Below are 18,475 nucleotides of genomic sequence, written 5' to 3' on the forward strand. Positions count from 1 at the left end.
TTCTTTGGAAATGGCAGCAGACATGTTATTTTACTTCCAGCCAAGCTATACAAAGTTTGCAAGTATCAGGAACATACCCACAACTTCCATTAAGTTTAAAACTGTCTCTCATCTTCCCTTGTCCAAGAAACAGACTTGCTGACAGCATTGGTATTAGTCTAATAGCAGCCTCCAAAGACTTAAAATGTTAATGCTTTTACATCAGTGCTTGGACTACTGTTGCAAGGGAATAAAGCCTTGAATATAATAAAATTACAGTTTATTCAAATACAAATAAGGAGTTCAGCTCCAAAAAGAGGGCAGAGGACTGAAAGAGGAGGTTGATTTTGTAAAGCTCTACTGCAGGGCCAGCAGTAGAAGCAAAAGGCAGGCAGCAGGGAAGAAATGGCTTTAAAAAGAAGTAACAGGAAGATAAAAACTGGAATTAATTTGAGGGTAGGGGAGCAGATTTCACTCTGTACAGTCAAAGCACATCTGCTCATTGACTTAAGGCTAGATTCTGATGTGTCATTCCTGAAGACATCAAACTTGCAAGATGCTTGCAGCTCTAAAACAAACCTTCACAATGCTGCTGTACTTTCTTCTCTGCTTCTGGACTACCTCAGAGGTTAAACAAACTCTCAGCATTAATTATTGCAGTCCCTAAGACCCCTTCATCATGCAGCCAAGCTGCCTGTAAACAAGCCAGCATCTCTAGAGGGATCAACACCACACAGCTGCTCCCCAGCGCTGGAGGATTTTGAGGTAGATTTAAGGGTTACATCCAAACAACTAAATTGGCTTAACTATTTATAGAAGACAGACTTTTGCCATGCTGGATCTCTGGCAAACTGCTGCGACAGTAAGCAAGGCAGAGTAGCTATTCTTTACCAACACAACACTACAGGTCTTTCCTGGGTGTGGCCTGGCTACACACAGTTTCAGAGTGGCTGGCACAGGCCACGCAGGGCAGGGCTTTTCTTCTGTTCTGCACAGCACTTGCTTCACAGAAATTCTTGTTGGTGCCGAGGTCTCTTACTGCAATCGCTGAAAGCATCACTCAAAGAAATGTTTCCCTCTCCTCTTATTTTAGGAGCATCCTTTGAAGCAGAGCTTTCAAAAGTAGCACACAACTTTCTAAATCACTTGACAAAGCCGTTCTGTGTGTTGCTGGCTTTCCTGGTGCTAAGCTATTGCATCACGAAGCCCCTGTGCAAACAGACCTGAGCTCTGCACAACATCCTCCCGGCAGCTCACATCTCCCACAGCAGGTTATGTGGCACAGGCAGTCCTGCCCAAGGAGCTTTGGGGCATGAACGGAACACGATATAAACAGCTCCCAGCAGCTCCACAGCCGGAGAGTTTCATGCCGGCTCTGAATGAAGACAGCTCCGCAGTACGTAAGTGGTAACACTACAGCAGGCACACGGAGAGACAGACTAGCACCACAGGGACCCCAGACTAAATCTCCACCTTTGCACAGTGCTAACTTTGGCTCATCTCTACAGCTGCAAGTACCCCCCACAAGGCAACGTTAAATGACGCTGAAACATACTCTCTTCCCATCAGTTCCTAGTACGTTTAGTTTATGAATGAGAAGAGCTCATGGTCCATGGTGCAGAAACACAGGAGAACCTTCTCCTTTAGCATATAGGGCACAGAAAACAAAGGAAGCATTTTTGCTCCACGAGTTGCCTGAGGATAGGCCTGGGAACAAACACTATGGAAGAAATGGGCCATGTTCAGCCAGTCAACAACCTGAAAGCACCTATTAGCAAACACCAAACTCCTAAGTACTCCTCACGATGACCTTGCAAATAAAAGGCCCCTTCCAACACAAACCATTCGATGACTCTACAAAGAAAGCTTTGTCTGTTAACATGTCTAAGAAGCAATAATGGTGAAAGCTGTAGAAGTTGTTGGATCAGTCCCTAAAAAGCACCCGGTGACTGCCACTTTGTTAATTTACATGGCCAGTGCTGACTCATCCAGCAATACACAACATGACTTAAGAACTGCATCCAAAGACAGAAAACAAATTCCTCATATAATAAATAATCTTTATTTTATAAAACATGTTACAAAGCATCTACACCATTCACTGGTGGAACATTAGTTGCTATTACACAGTAATTCAAACACAAGTTATTATTTTGCACTAGTTCTGCAGTTTCCTTTCACAATTTGCTCTAGCCACTATGGACTAGCCTGAGGACAGGTCCCACCACGTATTCAACAGCTTGAAAGTTATACTTGTTCTGGGTCTGTGATTCTATGCTGGAGCCCACTAGACAGACTGCAAGGCTTTGCTCTGAGACATCATTACTAGCTCTACCTCATAAAGTCACTCCTAATTGCTCTATTGTTTTTTGACGCCTTTAACTTCCAAAGCCTCAACATCGAACAGTGTTCTACTTCTTCCAACCAAGTTTTCCTCCCAGCCATTAAGTGCATTATCTTTCAAAACATCTTCATACCAGGTGTTTCACAGACACCTGCAGTCACTAATTGACATCGTTATTCACTCAGGCAGGTATGGGCTGTACAGCTCCCACAGCAGGGCTGTAACCACGCATGTGTAAGCTGCACACCAAACCTCAGCAGAGGTCAGAGTCCAAATCAACAGGACTGCTCAGGAAACTCTTCTTGGTGGGCAAGTCAGCAGCTGCGCTGAGAAATGAACAGGCTGTTTTCACCTACATTTCTTCAGGACTTGCTGCTGAAAGCCCTTACTCTCTGGTCAGGCTGGCTGCCGAAATTCTTTTGGCTCCATATTTACTGCAATCCTTACTAGGGAAAACCCACCAGACATCCTTCAACTTGGGAGCCCACGCAAACAAAAGCAGCACAGCTGATCTTTACGCGGGTGTCTAGCTTACTCCTTTTGACTCCTACCCATAAGCACCACCGCAAAACACCTTGGACTCCTGCTTCTGTGAGGCAAGCCAGATGCTGGGAAGTGCCATGTTCAGGTGAGAAAGTGCTGATGATGGATCATAGTGAGACATGCTTCACTCAAAGCAACAGCATTTTGCCTTTATACAGCACAGCTTGACACAGACCACCAAGCCTCCATAAAAGATGGCTCAGTGTTAACAAATGAAAACACCCCATGAGGTAGGTAATACTGTACCCACTTTGTTAAGTGGGTAAGCTGAGGCAAAAAGACTCCTTTGACATGCCTGGCAGCAGCAGCAGAGCTGGGAAAGAACCAGCCAGCCCTTCCCGTCACCCTTCAAGGATCAACAGTCTTATCACTATGCTGTGCTAAATGAGTGACGTTTCCTTTTCAGGACCAGCTCACCCACCAGTTGGCTCTGCTAATCTGAAGTGGTTTGGGCTCTTCAGGTCTTTGGCTGCAACAGGCAAGGCTCACAGCAGACCTGGCACCTGAGCTGCACTGGAGGCCTGGTGCTGAGGCTCAGAATAAATGATCATAATAGTAACAGCAGTAACAAAGGAACAGTGCTTAAGAACATGCAGTGGAATAAACACTAGAAGCTGCCAAATGGGGGAGTGTTTTTCCCTGTAAATGGGACCAAGTAAGTTAACGCTTATTTCCCCCGCCCCCCCCAGTCAGGTTCACTTTTTTGCTTAAAAAAGGCCAGAATCTGTGCCTCTTGCTTCTTTGATTATTAGGCTGTGAAATAAGATCTCTTACCCTATAAATGCTCCCTTTTATAAAATGGCCCAGATCCAAGCAGGGAGACAGAAGTAAATTCAAAGCCCAGGAGTCAAGGCATCAATTCAGATGGAGAGCCAAGTTTAGGTTTCTGGCTTGAACAGGGCAGAGAACAGATTTGAAGCTGGGTAGCTCTTCCACCTTAGCCACTGTGTTTTGAAGAAACATGTTGGCCGCCCTTCAACCAGAAATGCCCATCTGGACCTGAGGAAACATTCTTGTCGAAACTGATACCTTATGGTCCTGGGGAAAAACATCAATGCTGGTTTCAAGTGTTTTTCAGTTGTTTTTCCATAGAGCTCCCAGACATCCACCTACAGCCCCCACTATCCCCAAAAACTGTGGCAGACTCTGCGTTCAGATACACTGATTTGAATCTAGGATGACATTTTGAAAGACAGCAGAAATCCACAGCCTTCACTACAAATCAGGTTCTGGCCCCTGTTCCCTTTAGATTTCAGAAACAGCCAAGTAGAGACTGCAGACTGCTGCAGTAAAACACTCTGCATTTACTGTTCTTATTTTTAAAAGTTTCTTGCAGCTTGGAGAAGGTATTTGTCTAACAATCTCAAGGCATGTCGTTTGGACTCAGGCTAGCTCCATGCCCTGCCTGCATTTGGGCCAATAAGCACAGCAGAGCAGATTTTGGCATTCTTCAGACAAATTGGGGCTTGGTTCATCAGCCAGAAAACCACTTACTGGTAGGTCCTGATGGTGCTTCTCATAACAGAGTCGTGGTCGCTCAAGGAGCTAAAATCAGTATTTGCAGGGTGGGGGAGCGGGTGGAGTTTTAACAGTCAGGGATGAAGAACAGGGAAAACGTCAGAAAAGCGTTTCACATCCAGGTACCGTATCTTTGGGTGTGTTCACAGGGCACCTAGTCCTGCAAGGCGCCAGTGCTGATTAGAGCTTCTGGACACTACTGAAAAATAAGTTATTAATATGTTGTTAAATAAGTTATTAAAAGGAATTAGAAAGGGTAGGAAACGACCTACCTAAAATACTGTTCTTTCTAGAGTCACACTCTAGCTCAACCACCAAAATTGTTTCTCCCAAAGGAAACATAGGGATAATGAACAAAGTGCAGTTAACAACCATCATTTTGCATTTATATAGCACCTCTCAAGTAAAAATCTGAAAGTGCATAACACAGATGGATCAGCTCCATCACCCCCAATTCACAGATGGGGAAATTAGGCACAGAGTTAGCGTTATGTGACTTGCCCAAGGTCACATAACGAGTTGGTGGAAAAGCCAGGAATCCTAGCTCTGACGAAACACTAGAACATGCTTCTTCCTAACAGTATGAAGAGTCACTCTAACTATCTAGACTGTACAGGACACCAAACATGAAGATCTAGTGTTATTTTCTTCTCTCTTCCAAGATTATACCAGTGCTGAAGGAGTTAGCTACTAACATTACTATTTACACCTGCACTGCTGGACTGGTTACGTTCAGTCTGTAAAATTAGCCCTTCTTTCACTCCTATCATTTAACGTATGCTTATGTACACACTCAGCCAGTCTCTGCCAGGCCAAACACTGCAGATCCAGTGAATCCATGGCATAGCTCCATGGATTTCAATGGAGTCATGCCAGGGATAAATTTGGCTCCAGAATTGCTAACGTGTGTTGGCTCCTCTCCCAACAGTGGCATTTCAGGCACGATCCCCTTCTTGCCAGATTGTGAACTCAAGGAAGTCTTTACCTAGCATCCAGTCAGTGTTTTTTGAGATGTCCATTAGTTTTCAAGTACAACTCATCAGTCCTCCGACTCCTCCAAGCGTGGTACTTCTTCATGCTCTTCCTCCTAGCAAAGCGGCAGATGCTGACCATGAAAACCCAGGAGACAGCGTACATGATGACACCACCCAGCTTAATGTACCATCTGGGTTTGGGAGAAGCAAGCTCGCAGTACATCAGCCAGGCCCCCACTCCAATCCGCACCCCAGTGAAGAGGACCACGAAGAAGAAATCCACCACATCACCTGTGAAACTGTGGTAACACCCCATCTCCTTCAGGAACCAGCGAGCCTGCAGCAGTGGGTTGGTGATCTCACTACCAAAGATGACGGCGTTGACCTCCGCAGCTGACTCCCCGAGTGCCAATGATGCTGTGATGCCCAGGATGCTCACCAGATGGTGGGCCAGCATCAGGGCACCCTCTGCCTGGAAGTACACACACCAACAAAGGTCGAAGAGGAAGTAGCCCAAGCTAAGGCACAGCACATGTACCTGAAGAGTTGTGTTTGGTGATCCTGAAACATAACACCAGAGAGAGCTTTAAAGCATGGAGGCAACAAGCAGGCAGGTTCCAAGATAAGAAAGGGGTATTCACCTTCAGCACTGGCAGACTGGTATTAGCTTGTACTGATCACAGCTCCACTGGAAAAGTCAGGCAAGTCACAATACTATAGTTGTTAGTCTAACAGCTGCGCACACGTAATGGCCACACAGTATGATCACACACTCTGCCAGACTGCAGCTGGGGAGGGCCACACACTAGCAAAATACAGTACCAGTCTCTCCTTTCCTCTAGTACTTTCCATCACAGAGCAGCTCTGATATCATTACAATCATCATTCCTCAAGTGGCCTGGATACCAAAGCGGTAGGAGAACCCCACTTTATGCCGTCACTCTCTGGGGGACTTGGGACCACAACTTCATTACTTACCTGGATGACTCAAAGGCCAGGGACCATCAATAAAGCCAATGTATGCAGAGAGACAGGTAGCAAGGATGCCGTGGGTTAGCGTGACCAGCCTGCAGCTCCATTCGTAATTCCGGTGCTTGTAACGATGGCAGAACCAAGTGTAGAGAGCCAGCCAGGCAAGCAGACTGCAGGCTACTCGCACAGGCAGGGGGAACAGCATCCTGTCACAAGAACAGAAAGACAAAACGGATCAGAAAGTCTGTCCTTCGGCAGTGTTAGCACAACCCCAGCACAGCATGTCACCCGTAACCATCCCAGAGTGTACAGTGCTGTTTCCTGATGGTGTTGCTTCCTCCTAACAATTTTTTTCTGCAGAGGAAGCGTGGTTCCTCTGGGGAAAGGCCTACATCAAAGAAGCGTATCCTTGAGAATTAGGGCAGATTCCCCATGTGGCCACCAGCAGACAGACCCCCACCAGTGTCACCTCAGCTGCGGGAAGACACACAGAAAGCAATGACCTTGTGAGGCAGCGAGTTCCTAGCCTGGTTGAACAGAAAACATACTACAACTTGGTAAAGCACCTCAGAGGACTTCCCCAACCAGTCTGCAATGCAGGATCTGCTGGGATATGTTAGTGCTCATCTGCACTGCCTGTGGGACAGGCTGAGGAGCACCACATCCAGCAATAACACTTTGATCCAGAGCTACGCCTGCCCTTTAGTTTTAGTTCCCTGCCCATATATCTGCATTTGACTGGTCTGCTTATGTTGCCCCACCTGACCTACTCATCCTGTCACGCTGTTTGCTAGCTTGGTTCCTCCTCTCCTGAAACAAAAAAAAGATGAAAATCCAAAACACACAGTCTCTTGCTAGGTCCACTGCTAATCAATCTTCCCGTTGCAGTGACACCAACTGCAAATAAGTCAAGAGAAACATAAAGGCATTACCATCTCCTCCTGCTACTGAATTTTAACCTTCTAGCACTAACACATTTGCAAGATAATTCGGGGGAAAAACACCGTAAAATTGCCCTCATCCTCCCCAGGAAGACTTCCAGTGGAATGATATATAGTTCAAACTGCTTCATGAGCATGTGAGGACAAAACACAGATTAGAACAAAGCAACCCCCAGCAAATGGTGATCAAATCAAGTGGCCCACCACCTTGGGGAACAGCCAAGCACCCACAGCCAGTCCCTTTCCTACCCTTGGCTACACACCCTGGGCGCCCCTCGCCTGCTCCGCACCTCCCCTGGGCAAGGCACTGGGCACTCCCTCCTCTGCAGTTTGAGAGGCTTAAGACAAGGTGCAAACCACTTAATTCTCCTAACTGCGGGCTCCACTTCATCTTTTCTGGCCCCAAGACCTCCAAATCTTTTTGATGCGAGAAGATTAGAATCTATACCCATAAAAGACTTTTTTCAGCAGTATTTCTTTCATACACCTTCCCTCACTCACTGTGCAACACAGAATCTCTCAAACAAGCAAAAGACATGCCAGAAGATTACAGTGCACAAACATCGGTGGAGGACACTGGTCTGGTTGCTAAAAGCCCCCCAGATACGTAACACTCTAACATCTACATCTCGTTCACATTTGTAATACCTTTCCATGAAAGATAAGATGTGTCTCATTGCTCCCGAGCATTCAGGGAAGAGCACCAAAAAAAGCCAAGCCACGCTCTGGGATACGCGAGTTTCCAGTTGCACAATAGCAAAGCAGCCCTGGTCCTGCTGGCACCCGCCGAGCCGCGCCGGGAGCACCGGGGCTGCACGTGACGAGGCGTCAGAGCTGCGGTGCCCAACCTTCCTGCCCGGCCTGTTGCAAGAATTACCAGGGATGGCTTCAGGAGGCTGGGTAAACAAAACCATTACGTTATAATGGGCTTTGGGAACATGGGGAGATGAAACAAGGATGTGATTAACTGCTCTGCCCAGGTGTTTCCTTTGACATCCCTGGTACGTGAGGTCTGCACTGCATTCAAGAGCCAGGGCAGGTAAGGCAGGAGGAATTCTGATGTGACAAAAGGGATTGACCAGCTGGAGAAGGCTGGCAGAAGGAAGAGGAATGACCTTTAAAACGTTTTAAGGTATTTTCCACACCTACACGTGAAGAAGACATTTCTCATCCCCTGGAAAGAAAGAAGGGGTCCATCCTCCAGCTGCACAAAGCTCAACATCTATCATGTGCGTATACACTATATATTGCACCTGTGAACGATGCCTGTCAGCAGGGCAATAAAACCCAGCAGTAACTGTACTATTGCTCGTACAACCAGTAGCAGGGTCGGGAATGACAGCAGGCTCTACAGTAACTGTATGTGCTTAAAACCGAGTCCGAAACAGCCCCGCTCTCCCCGAATAGAGCTTAAAAATTAGATGGGCACCTCCAGAGCTCAAGAATTAGATGGGCACGTCCAGCAACGCGCCGGTTTTGGTTTTTTTTTTTTTTTGAGAGAGAGAAAATGGAGGAAGAACCCGGAGCGGCCCAACGCCGCGCCGCCAGCCGCGAACCGCGCCGGCCGAGCCCGCTCGGCCCCGCTCGCCCAGCTGCGGGGCCCTGGGGGCCTCCCCTCGGTCCGGCCGCCCCCGCAGCGCTTCCCGCGACCGACCCGGCCCCGCGCACCCACCTGCAGGGCCGCGGTCGCTGAGGCCGGCCCGGCGCCCGGCCTCCGCCGCTGGGAAGAGGAAGCGGCGGCGGCCGAGGGGCACCTGCTGGCGGGGAGGAGGGACGGCAAGGGCGGCGGGAGCGGGGGGAGGGGGGCCCGGCGGCCGCCTCAGCCCGCGGCGGGAGGGGTCCCGTGGCCGCCGGGCGCGGCCTCCCGCCGGCCCCCCAGAGGCCGCCCCTGGGCTGAGGAGCTTCGCCCCACGCGTGTCCCCGAGGGAACGCGCCCCGGTCACGGCCCGGCCCCCAGGCCCGGGCCGCCCCTCGCCACAAGCCCGCTCCGGCAGCCCACGGCTCCGCTCTCCCCCACCTTCACCTCATGCAGAGAGCAGCAGAGCCCAGGGCTGATGCGGGACACCCGAGGTGCCGTCCCGCCGCCTTCCTAAGCTGCGATCTCTCCCACCCAGAAACAGGTGGTTTGGTGGGTTTTTTTGGTTTTTTTCTCCTTCATCCTGTCAGGTTTTACCTTTTGAAACACAGAGGGTGGGAACGGCTTGTCCTGCTTCTTACCGCACTTGTAATAAGCCTGTTTTCAGCTGGGTATCTATCTTACTTTTCCCGTTCAGGCCAGGCACAGGCTCCTATTGCTACAAAATGCCAGTCCTTTAGCTATTTCAGCATCCTCGCTAGCGTTAACAGTCCCTTTGCTTCTCTGACAAATCCTAGGTCTCATCTTGCTTTCCTCCGCCTTGGCTGCACCAGGCCCTCTCCAAAAGCCTCGGTAACAACAGAGATGGAGCTGTTCTGCTGTTCAGCTTAGGTTAAAGAAGAGTGTGGACAGCCAGCCAGAAAGCTACAGGGCTCATGTTGACTCATGGCACCGACACTCAGCAACCAGGAAGAACTACAGGGACACAGGGATGGCTGCAGAAGGTGGCTTTGGAAGCCCTAACAAGGCAAAGGCCACTCGAGGTAGAATACAGAGAAGTGGTGGGGGTTTTTGATCATACAATGCGCAAAATTTGCATCTAGCGAGATGCAATGTGGCAAATTAAATCATCTCCCCATGGATTGTACCAGAAGTTAGGTGCAGCTTATACACTAATTTTCTTGTTTGCTTTGTGCACAGTCAGCCATTTAAATGGGCAGGCTGAGTTGCACTAGCTCATTTTGCCTGCAGATGAATAGCATTCAGCAGAACAACTCAGGACAGGCACCTCTGCTAACAGCTATTTGCACACTGCTACCCATTTTAGTGTAGCTACACCCTCCCTCAGCAGTATGTTCTTTCTTATCTTCTTTCTGTAGCTACGCTAACAAGAGCTTACACAGAACACGTTAGCTTGCCAACACTGGGAAACATCTCATCCAAAAATAAACTGGAAATATGTAAGAACTGGAAATACACAAGAAAAAGTCACTAGCCTTCCACAGTGACAAGGCACAACTGCTGTTCACTTTTTTTTAACTGTAAAAGCCTTCAAGGATATTTGACAGACATTAATCAGCCACCTGTATTAAAAATTACATTCTTTGAAATGTTAGCAAATAAGAAATCCAAGGAGATATGGAGGGTAGAGCCAGATGCTTTTCTAGCATAACCTTAGAGGGTTTAACACTAAAACTATTCTTAGATGAAATGTGGTGCACAACCACCCAAGGGCATGCACTTTGCTTCAAATCTCACAGGGTAACTACCATTAGTTGTTTTGCATGCAGACAAGCTGGGTCACTGGGTTACTGTCCCAGGAAGAGTTTACTTGGTGGAAACCAAGCCCAGGCCCACATCCACTCCAGACAGCAGAGTCCTGGCCCAGCAGTAGTAGTTTTCAGCTGGAAACAGCCACTCAGCAGTGGCTTAGGATGTCTCATAACACCCAAGGTGTTCTCAAGCTTTTAATTGCTTCTCCAAGGATAGTGTAGACAAGCCACCTTGCAACCCAAGCTATCCAAATGGGTCATTCCTAGGATGAAATGCAGGAACAGAGAAGCATTGGTGCTGCAGGAAAAAAAAAAAAAAAAAAAGGCAACCTGGGATGGAGGCCATAACCAGTACTTAACAGTTACCCTGTGACCTTGCATCCACCAAGAGCAGACACCTCAATTTAACATCCTGTTCATTGGCGTGGCAGGTTATGGGTTCATTAGTCACAATTCTGAGCTTCTGCTGACCCTCATCTATCCTTCACACCTCAAAGCCCGAGCTCCAGAGCATGTGACTCAGCCTGTGCTTGTTTCCCCACCAGCTCACTGCTTCCTGAACTGCAGGACATGAGCCAGAGCACCGTCAGTGACTACCAGCCTTAGCATGCTTAGGCTACCCTCAAACCTGTTTTTCTCAGCGTTAACTCCTGTTGCCTCCTTAAGATCCGGAACAAAAGAACATTCCAGCAATCGTTTCTTTTTTTTTTTTAAAAAGAAGAGAACATAACTTTATTAGAAGTCTCATCATTCATAGGAGTTTTTGGCAGCGCACAGTGACTCTGGCAAGAGTTCATAGCTCATGAGGCCAGGCCCCCAGAGCCATGCTGGCAACTTATTGGGAGCACAAGGCTCCTGTTTTTCTAGACATCTTAGCCTGCTAACTTGTCTGGATTCACAGCTGCATTGCATTCAAAGGGCATGTCAGAAGTTAGGTTATTTACTGTTACTTAATTTCTCCAAGCACCTTATCCCAACCCCCAGCCAAGGCAGCTATCTGCCCTGAACAGTGCTAAAGTTAGTGCGATAAGAGGCAGGGAGGAGCTGGTAAAGCTGCATCTGCACAGCAGCTGCATTCCTGCAGCTCCCCTCCTTCACCTCAGCAGCAGGGGTGACACCTCACTCGAGCCAGAGCCGCACAAGCTGTTTCAGGGGCTCTTTAGCACCATGAAGCAGCTCCTCTAAACAAGGTCTTTGGAGGCAGGAAGGAAGGGCAACCAGCCTTGCTAAACCTGAGGGCAACACAAGGCCATTTGTTTCTCAGCTGTAAGCAAGGTTTGTACAGGAGAGTAAATCTGAACTGCAGCCTTGAACAGAGGGAAATTCACATTAAAACCCCAGGGGAAATGTCAGAACACAGTTCTGAGAGGTAATGAAAACAAGAGAACTGGTCCATACTCCAAGACCTGCTGGTATGGAGCAATGCTACACTTGAGACTGCCTAAACATTACTGTCACCCCTGAAAATATAGTCACCCACTAGATTCATTAATCATGCATTCAGCTTAAGTGGCTTGTAAATGAGCCAGCCCCAGAACAGAAACGGGGTTCTTCTCTATCATCTCCCACCCACAAAAATGCCTGATTTTGTTGGTGTGTCTTCTTTTTTCCCCAAGCAATCCAAGGCTAGGTGAACACCTGCTTATGAGTTTATTGGCACAAGTCTAATTCTTGACTCTTGCTTACAAGGGCCTGAGTCAGTCCAGTGAAGTCACACTGCTCTAAGATCAGTATCTGCTTGAATGCAAGTATTAAAAAATATATATATATATCATTAAAAACAATGAGGTAAAACGTTGCCTCACCTCAAGTACCATCACTTCACACTCAAAGGACAAATCTGCTCTACCCCTGGAAGCGCTTGAATCTTGTTAAGAAGCTTTCATCCAAGTACTCAGTCAAGCGTGTTGTCCAACTCCAGGATTAAGGGAGAGTGAGGCTCAGTAAATCTTTGCTAGGTCACACCCCTACCTGATGGGTAGATGGTATTTTTCAGGGTTGATTTTCTGGCTCTATGCTGTAAAATAATTCTGCCTCCAATATGGATTATAGAACATACAGTCTGTGCAGTTATCGGTTGCATACTGAATGCAAGCCTGGCTTTGCCACCTCCCTGAGCCTCTACCATCGCTGCAGAAGGCAGGGAATCAGAGTTAGTAGACATGCCAGGTTCCTCAGATTTCCACTAGAACCCCTCTTCTGTCAGTTTTCTCCTGTTCCCAGCGCTGATTCATCTCCCCCAGGGGTAGCAGACCGCTGCCAGTGCCAGAAAGTCAATTCCACATTGCTTTTAGGAGTTCTTTCCACAGGAAAAAGCTTCAGTAGCCAGGACTGCAGCCCAAGGGACTGTCATCCACAACCCGTTAACGAGCTGCCAAGTGCCCATTACATCTCACACAGGTGCATTCACACTCCTCAGGCTTGTCCAGGAACAATTTTTTTTTTTCAACATTTTTCTCCTGACAAAGCGGCAGATTTCAAGCGTGAACCCCAAAGATACAAAGTACATGGCCAGGCCTCCAGCCTTGAGGAGCCAGTTGGGATCAGGGGATGTCACCATCACGTACATGATCAAAGCTCCTCCTCCGATCCGCAGCACCAGGAAGAGGAACACAAAGAGGAAATCCACCACCTCTCCCAGGAAAGTGTGGTAACAGCCCATTTCCCGCAGAAACCAGCGGGTCTGGAGCAGTGGGTTGGTGATCTCACTAACAAATACAACAGCGTTGACTTCTGTAGCAGACTTCCCGAGCCCCAGCACCATGATCATGCCACAGATGCTCAGCATGTGATGGAACAGCATGAGGTACCCCTCTGTCTGGAAATATAGGCACCAGCCCAGGTCAAAGATAAAGTAACCCAAGGTCAGGGACAGCACGTGGATCTGGAGAGATGTATTTGGCGAACCTGAAACAAAAGATACATGTTAGTCTGGGGTCTTAAATGAGACATTCTTCTACAATATGGAGCAATACAGGCTGTGAGTATATCTCTTTCCTCCTTAGTTTCCAGCTTTATCCTCTGGACAAGTGCCAGGCTGGAAGCTTAGATGTCTGGTCCTGCTCTCCCTTCACACTTCAGCCTGCCCAGCAGGCCCAGGGAGGCAATCTCATCCTGCCATGCTTCTGTTTCTCTTCCGCTCTCCACCCTTCTAGAAAGCCTGACCCCCATCTGCAGAACTGAGACGTGATGATAGAAAACAGCAAACAAAACCCCACAGCCAGGTGCAACACCTTATTACACCCTTAAAGATGTGAGCAGCACTTGATCTATTCCCAACACATTGCTACACCTATGCTGCAATAAAATTATGCTGCCAACCTGAAAACTTCCAATATGTACATGAACTAAAAAAAAAATAAAATTAACATTAAGAAGTGGTAAGGGCTGGGAAAGAAGCATAGGAGTTAAACCCCTGCCCCAGACACACCCCAAGAACATACACATAAGGGAACAGACAGCAAAAGCCATCAGCCCCCCCCAGCTCCACCTGTAACAGAACCAGGAGCCTGCAGCGATGACAAGGACATGTGTCAGGGTGAGACTCCAAACATACCGGCGTGGGTCAGAGGCCAGGGGCCGTCCAGGAGAGCCACGTAACCGGAGAGGCAGGTGACAATCACCCCGTGCAGCAGGGTGACCAGGCGGCAGCTCCACTCGCAGGACCGGCGCTTGCCCCAGCGGCGGCAGCAGCAGTACAGGAGCAGCCAGGCAGCAAGGCTGGCCCCCACCTCCAGCACCACGGAAACCATCCTGCTGGGCACAGCACCAGGGCCTCACGGGCACAGCAGCCCCCTCGGCCGGGGGCGCCCACCCGACCCAGCCCACTGGCTGAACCACCAGGAAGGGGAAAATAAATAAATAAATAAATCAACCAACCCACCCACCCACCCCAAAACAACGTGCAAACCAAAGTCCCCCCAAACACACCTTGCACCCTCCCCGCGGGCACGGCGCCCCCCCCCATTAGTAAGACCCTGGCGCGCCTGGGGACAAGAAAGACCCCGCCCCCCCCGAGCCACAGCGCCCCAGACCCCCTCTGGCCCTCGGGGGGACCCGGCTCCCCCGGCCCGGCCCGGAACTACGGCAGAAGCGGCGCCGGGGCCGCCCCGCTCCTTACCCCGGGCTGGCCGGGCCGCCCGCTCCGGCTCTGCGGGACAGCCCGGGCGGGAGGCGGCGCCGCTCCGCACCCCGCCGCCTTTATCCGCCCGGCCCGGCCCGGCCCTCCCCGCCCCCCGCCGGGGCAGCGCCCGCCGGGGAGGGTCCGCTCCGCGCCCCCCGGGGCTCCTCCCGCGCCCCGGCCCCGCCGCCCGGCCCGGTTCGGCCCGGGGGGCACCCTGCCGCCGGCAGCGCGGCCGAGGGGACACCGGGGCAGGCGCTTGGGGGCCACCCCCGCCGGTTTGAGCCCCCCCGCGGGGTCCCCGGGCTCCCCTGCGGCTGGAGGTGTTTCTCTGGGGTGAGGGGGGGTGCGGTGGGGGGTCCCGCGGGGCCAGGCCGGGGGAAGGTGCCCCCGTCCCGCGGGGGTGGGGGTATTTGTAAAAGCGGCGGCTGCGCTGCGCCGGGCGTCCCCGCAGGGGCCGGGGTGGGTCACGGTGGGCAGCGCCGCGCTACGGGGCTGTGGGGGGAGGCTGGGACGACCGGGCGCGGGGGGCGGTGCGGGATGCGCGGGGGGGTGCGGGCTGCACGGGGGGCGGTGCGGGGAGCGGCGAGGGATGCGCGGGGGGGTGCGGGCTGCACGGGGGGCGGTGCGGGGAGCGGCGAGGGATGCGCGGGGGGGTGCGGGCTGCACGGGGGGCGGTGCGGGGAGCGGCGAGGGATGCGCGGGGGCGTGCGGGATGCACGGGGGGCGGTGCGGGCTGCGCGGGGAGCGGTGCGGGGAGCGGCGAGGGATGCGCGGGGGGGTGCGGGCTGCACGGGGGGCGGTGCGGGGAGCGGCGAGGGATGCGCGGGGGCGTGCGGGATGCACGGGGGGCGGTGCGGGCTGCGCGGGGAGCGGCGGCGCAGGACACGCAGAGCAGGATGAGTGAGCGCGGAGCTGGGCTGGGGCTGAGCACCGGGGCTGGGCAGAGCAGGAGCGAGGCACCAGGAAAGGGCTGTGCTTCCTCCCAGCCCTGACAGCCGGCTCCGGGCCGGTACCTGCAATTTCTGTTTATTCAATTTGCTTTAAAAACTGCCGAAAGGAGGTTGTGGCCCCCAGACCCCCCGACCCCCCTCTGCAGCCACAAGCGCCCGGTGCTGGGGGTGACCCCGAGCGCTCGGAGCGGGACAGGCCCCATTGTGGTCACTTAGGCCTGTCACATGCAGCACTCCGCAGGACCTTTCTCTGTGTTCTACAAGCTCTGGTAACACATCAAAATATGCTTCTAGTTGCACTGTGGGTTACAGGATGCTCAGAGTTCTCTGCCGACGCCTTGGCCCCTGCTCTGAAGCAAGCCCCAGGCTGCGCAGGCAGGGACCCCCGGCACAGAGCAGCGGGGTCCCACGGCAGCTCGGGAGCTGGTCCCTGCTGGTGTCTGCAAAGGTGAGCCGGAGCTTAAGCTCAGCCGATGATGAAGGCATTGCATCGGAGTGCTAGGACCTATGCTAATTCTACCAGGACTGTAAGTCCCAAGGCTGTGAGCATCAGGAGTGATGAGGGCACTTGATGGAATCATCTGGACACTTAGAAATGCCCAAAGTCTCCCTTCAGGCCACAGGGAAAACCGGGAAGGGCAAGGAATCAAGCCACGTTCTCCCAGCTTGCACTCATTCTCCTTGCAGGTGGAAAGGAAGGAAGAGGAGGAAAGAAAGGGGAATAAACAATGGAAGAAATTAAATACCAACAGCAAATTGTTAATTTTCCAGCCCTGTCTTTCTTGAACTTGGACACTGCTAAACACCGTGGATGTATCAGGTACCCCACCTCCTCTGAGTCTGCACACTCGCTTTGAGCACTGGAGTTGCTACAGCAGTTCAGTGGAAAAGTCACCCCTGATGTCAGTCATCAATAGGAGAGCATCGCCAATACGCATCCGAGCGTCTGTCAGCAGAAAGGAAAGTCGGGAGGATTTGTCCCTTCTATATTCTGAGGGTGTCAGTTCAGTCCTCTCTGGCTAAGAGCAGGAACTAGAGACCGTAACTTCCAAGGGCATGATTTGATTTTGGAGCTGAGTGGCATCTGGCTTATTTCTCCAGAGAGCTTATGAATGACCAGACCACAGATAAAAACAAAAGATGAATGGGGTTGCACCCCTTATACTCACAGGCGGTAGGAATGGGGGACCCACAGAGATGTTTTTAGACAGGGACTCAGCTGACAGCTGCCTCTTCACTCGCTCCTGGGGTGCACGGCGCTGATGCTTGAGTCCTAACGGTGGAGGAGCGCGGAGGAGCGCGGAGGAGCTCTTCTCAGGAGAAGAGCAGGGACAGAGCGTGGAGGCTGTTGCACAAGGGCTGCTTTGGTAGCAGCCCAGGTAGTTCAGGAGATTACGTGAGGTCTTATAGCCACTGTGAGGCACCTGCTGGTGAGCAATTGTTCCCTGCATTGCTTATCTATGGCTGTGGGAGGTGACTCTTACTCTTGGAAAGCTGGAATTTCCTGCTCTGTTTATTTTTAATCCCTTAGATGCTCCTGTGAGACTGGAAGTATCCCTAGAAGACAGGAATTAAGACCTTTCCCTTCCAACTGTAGCTTTTTGTGAAACGTACAATCTGCTAGGGATTGTTTTCCTGTTCAGGACCAGTTTATCAATAAAATCTGAGAGATTTGTTATTGTGTTTGTAAACTTTTCAGTTGAGATCAGCTCTCATGATGTGTTTGCACAACACCTGGCGCAGCTTGGCTTTGATCTCAGCTGCAGTACTAATGTGCAGGTACCGTTATTCAGCATTTAATACATTTGTAATTACCTTCCCAGCTTTCAGAAATAATATTCCAAAATGTAGGCAGTGCTGTTTTTGTGGGAGCAAATTACCTGAGGAAACTTCTGAAAAATAAATGTAACAGTCCTTGTCAGTTAAGAGCCAGATTTTGATGCTGTTGTATCTATTCAGTACTATAAGGGTGCATACATGTACAGTAACTTGTAAATATATTATTGTAAATAGTTTGCTGCCTTTCATAATTTTGTTTTTGGTGTCTTTTGACAAAGAGGCTCACAAACCTCTGGGAGCCTTTACCAAGTGTTTAAGGAGAGCGTCAACTGACTACTGAAACCAGTAGCCAAGTTACAGCTCAGCTACCAGGTACAGGATTAGCGTAGGAGTTACCGAGTAAAATTTGCAGGCTAGGGTTATGAGGGCAAGCAGAATGGTCACTTCTGAGCTTTTATGTAATTGCTTAGAATCTATGAAATGACTCGAGATTTTTAACAATAGAAATGAGCTGGAAACTAGAGCTTTGCCAAGGGTCAGTGTAATAAATGTCTTCTATGATGAATGGCAACAGAATCAGCTGTGATATTCATCATTCATGAACTGTGCTGGTTAGTACAAGCTGAGGACTGGGAGAAGGGAAGGACTGTCATCACCGTCGCCTACTGGGGATCAAGTCATTTGTCCAAGATCATGCAGGAAATTAAAAAAGACAGGGTGTCCCAAAGGTACAGATCAGTAGTTTAAAAATTATTTTTCCTATCTGCTAATCTTTAGATATTCATAATAGCCAAAAGGAAAAAAAAAAAAAAAAAAAAAAGGAAAAAAAAAGTAAAAGAGAGAGTGTAAATGTCTTAGCAACATGCCATCCTGCGATGCATTTGGTTCCATTGTGCAGAGTATTAATTTTAAGAGGGGCTGTATCTTAGGAGGGAGAGGCTGGAGCAAGATCCCTTCATGCCACTTGAACATCTTTTTCATATGGAACTGGCTTTGAATAAGGA

The 18,475-nt window shown here is 50.3% G+C and overlaps 2 protein-coding genes and 1 long non-coding RNA gene across 9 annotated transcripts; 1 reads left to right on the forward strand and 2 right to left on the reverse strand.

Moving 5' to 3' along the window:
• Positions 1-2,013: 2,013 nt before the first annotated feature.
• Positions 2,014-12,532, reverse strand: LOC119158208 (TLC domain-containing protein 5-like). 6 transcript variants are annotated; one of them, XM_037409851.1, is made up of 5 exons: positions 12,425-12,509; positions 7,920-8,167; positions 6,337-6,536; positions 5,370-5,919; positions 2,014-4,583 (listed from the first exon to the last, which is right to left on the reverse strand). In XM_037409851.1, exons 1-4 carry the CDS (start codon positions 12,434-12,436, stop codon positions 5,381-5,383), a joined length of 999 nt encoding a protein of 332 aa, XP_037265748.1. In that variant the 5' UTR covers positions 12,437-12,509; the 3' UTR covers positions 2,014-4,583; positions 5,370-5,380. The 6 variants fall into 6 exon arrangements, with proteins under 6 accessions (XP_037265748.1, XP_037265751.1, XP_037265747.1 ...); XM_037409854.1 differs by lacking the exon at positions 7,920-8,167 and adding an exon at positions 10,617-10,917 and having other exon boundaries at positions 2,014-5,919; positions 12,425-12,532; XM_037409850.1 differs by having other exon boundaries at positions 2,014-5,919.
• LOC119158210 (TLC domain-containing protein 5-like) lies at positions 12,251-14,798 on the reverse strand. 2 transcript variants are annotated; one of them, XM_037409856.1, is made up of 3 exons: positions 14,740-14,798; positions 14,176-14,450; positions 12,251-13,526 (listed from the first exon to the last, which is right to left on the reverse strand). In XM_037409856.1, exons 2-3 carry the CDS (start codon positions 14,369-14,371, stop codon positions 13,012-13,014), a joined length of 711 nt encoding a protein of 236 aa, XP_037265753.1. In that variant the 5' UTR covers positions 14,372-14,450; positions 14,740-14,798; the 3' UTR covers positions 12,251-13,011. The 2 variants fall into 2 exon arrangements, with proteins under 2 accessions (XP_037265753.1, XP_037265754.1); XM_037409857.1 differs by lacking the exon at positions 14,740-14,798 and adding an exon at positions 14,550-14,697.
• A 1,261-nt stretch (positions 14,799-16,059) lies between these two features.
• On the forward strand, positions 16,060-18,047 carry LOC119158317. The gene is made up of 3 exons (XR_005107834.1): positions 16,060-16,140; positions 16,380-16,512; positions 17,224-18,047. It is a non-coding gene; the product is annotated as an uncharacterized LOC119158317 (long non-coding RNA).
• The last annotated feature ends 428 nt before the right edge of the window (positions 18,048-18,475 follow it).

The sequence above is a fragment of the Falco rusticolus genome, chromosome 16 (assembly GCF_015220075.1).
Source record: "Falco rusticolus isolate bFalRus1 chromosome 16, bFalRus1.pri, whole genome shotgun sequence".
NCBI lineage: Eukaryota > Metazoa > Chordata > Aves > Falconiformes > Falconidae > Falco > Falco rusticolus.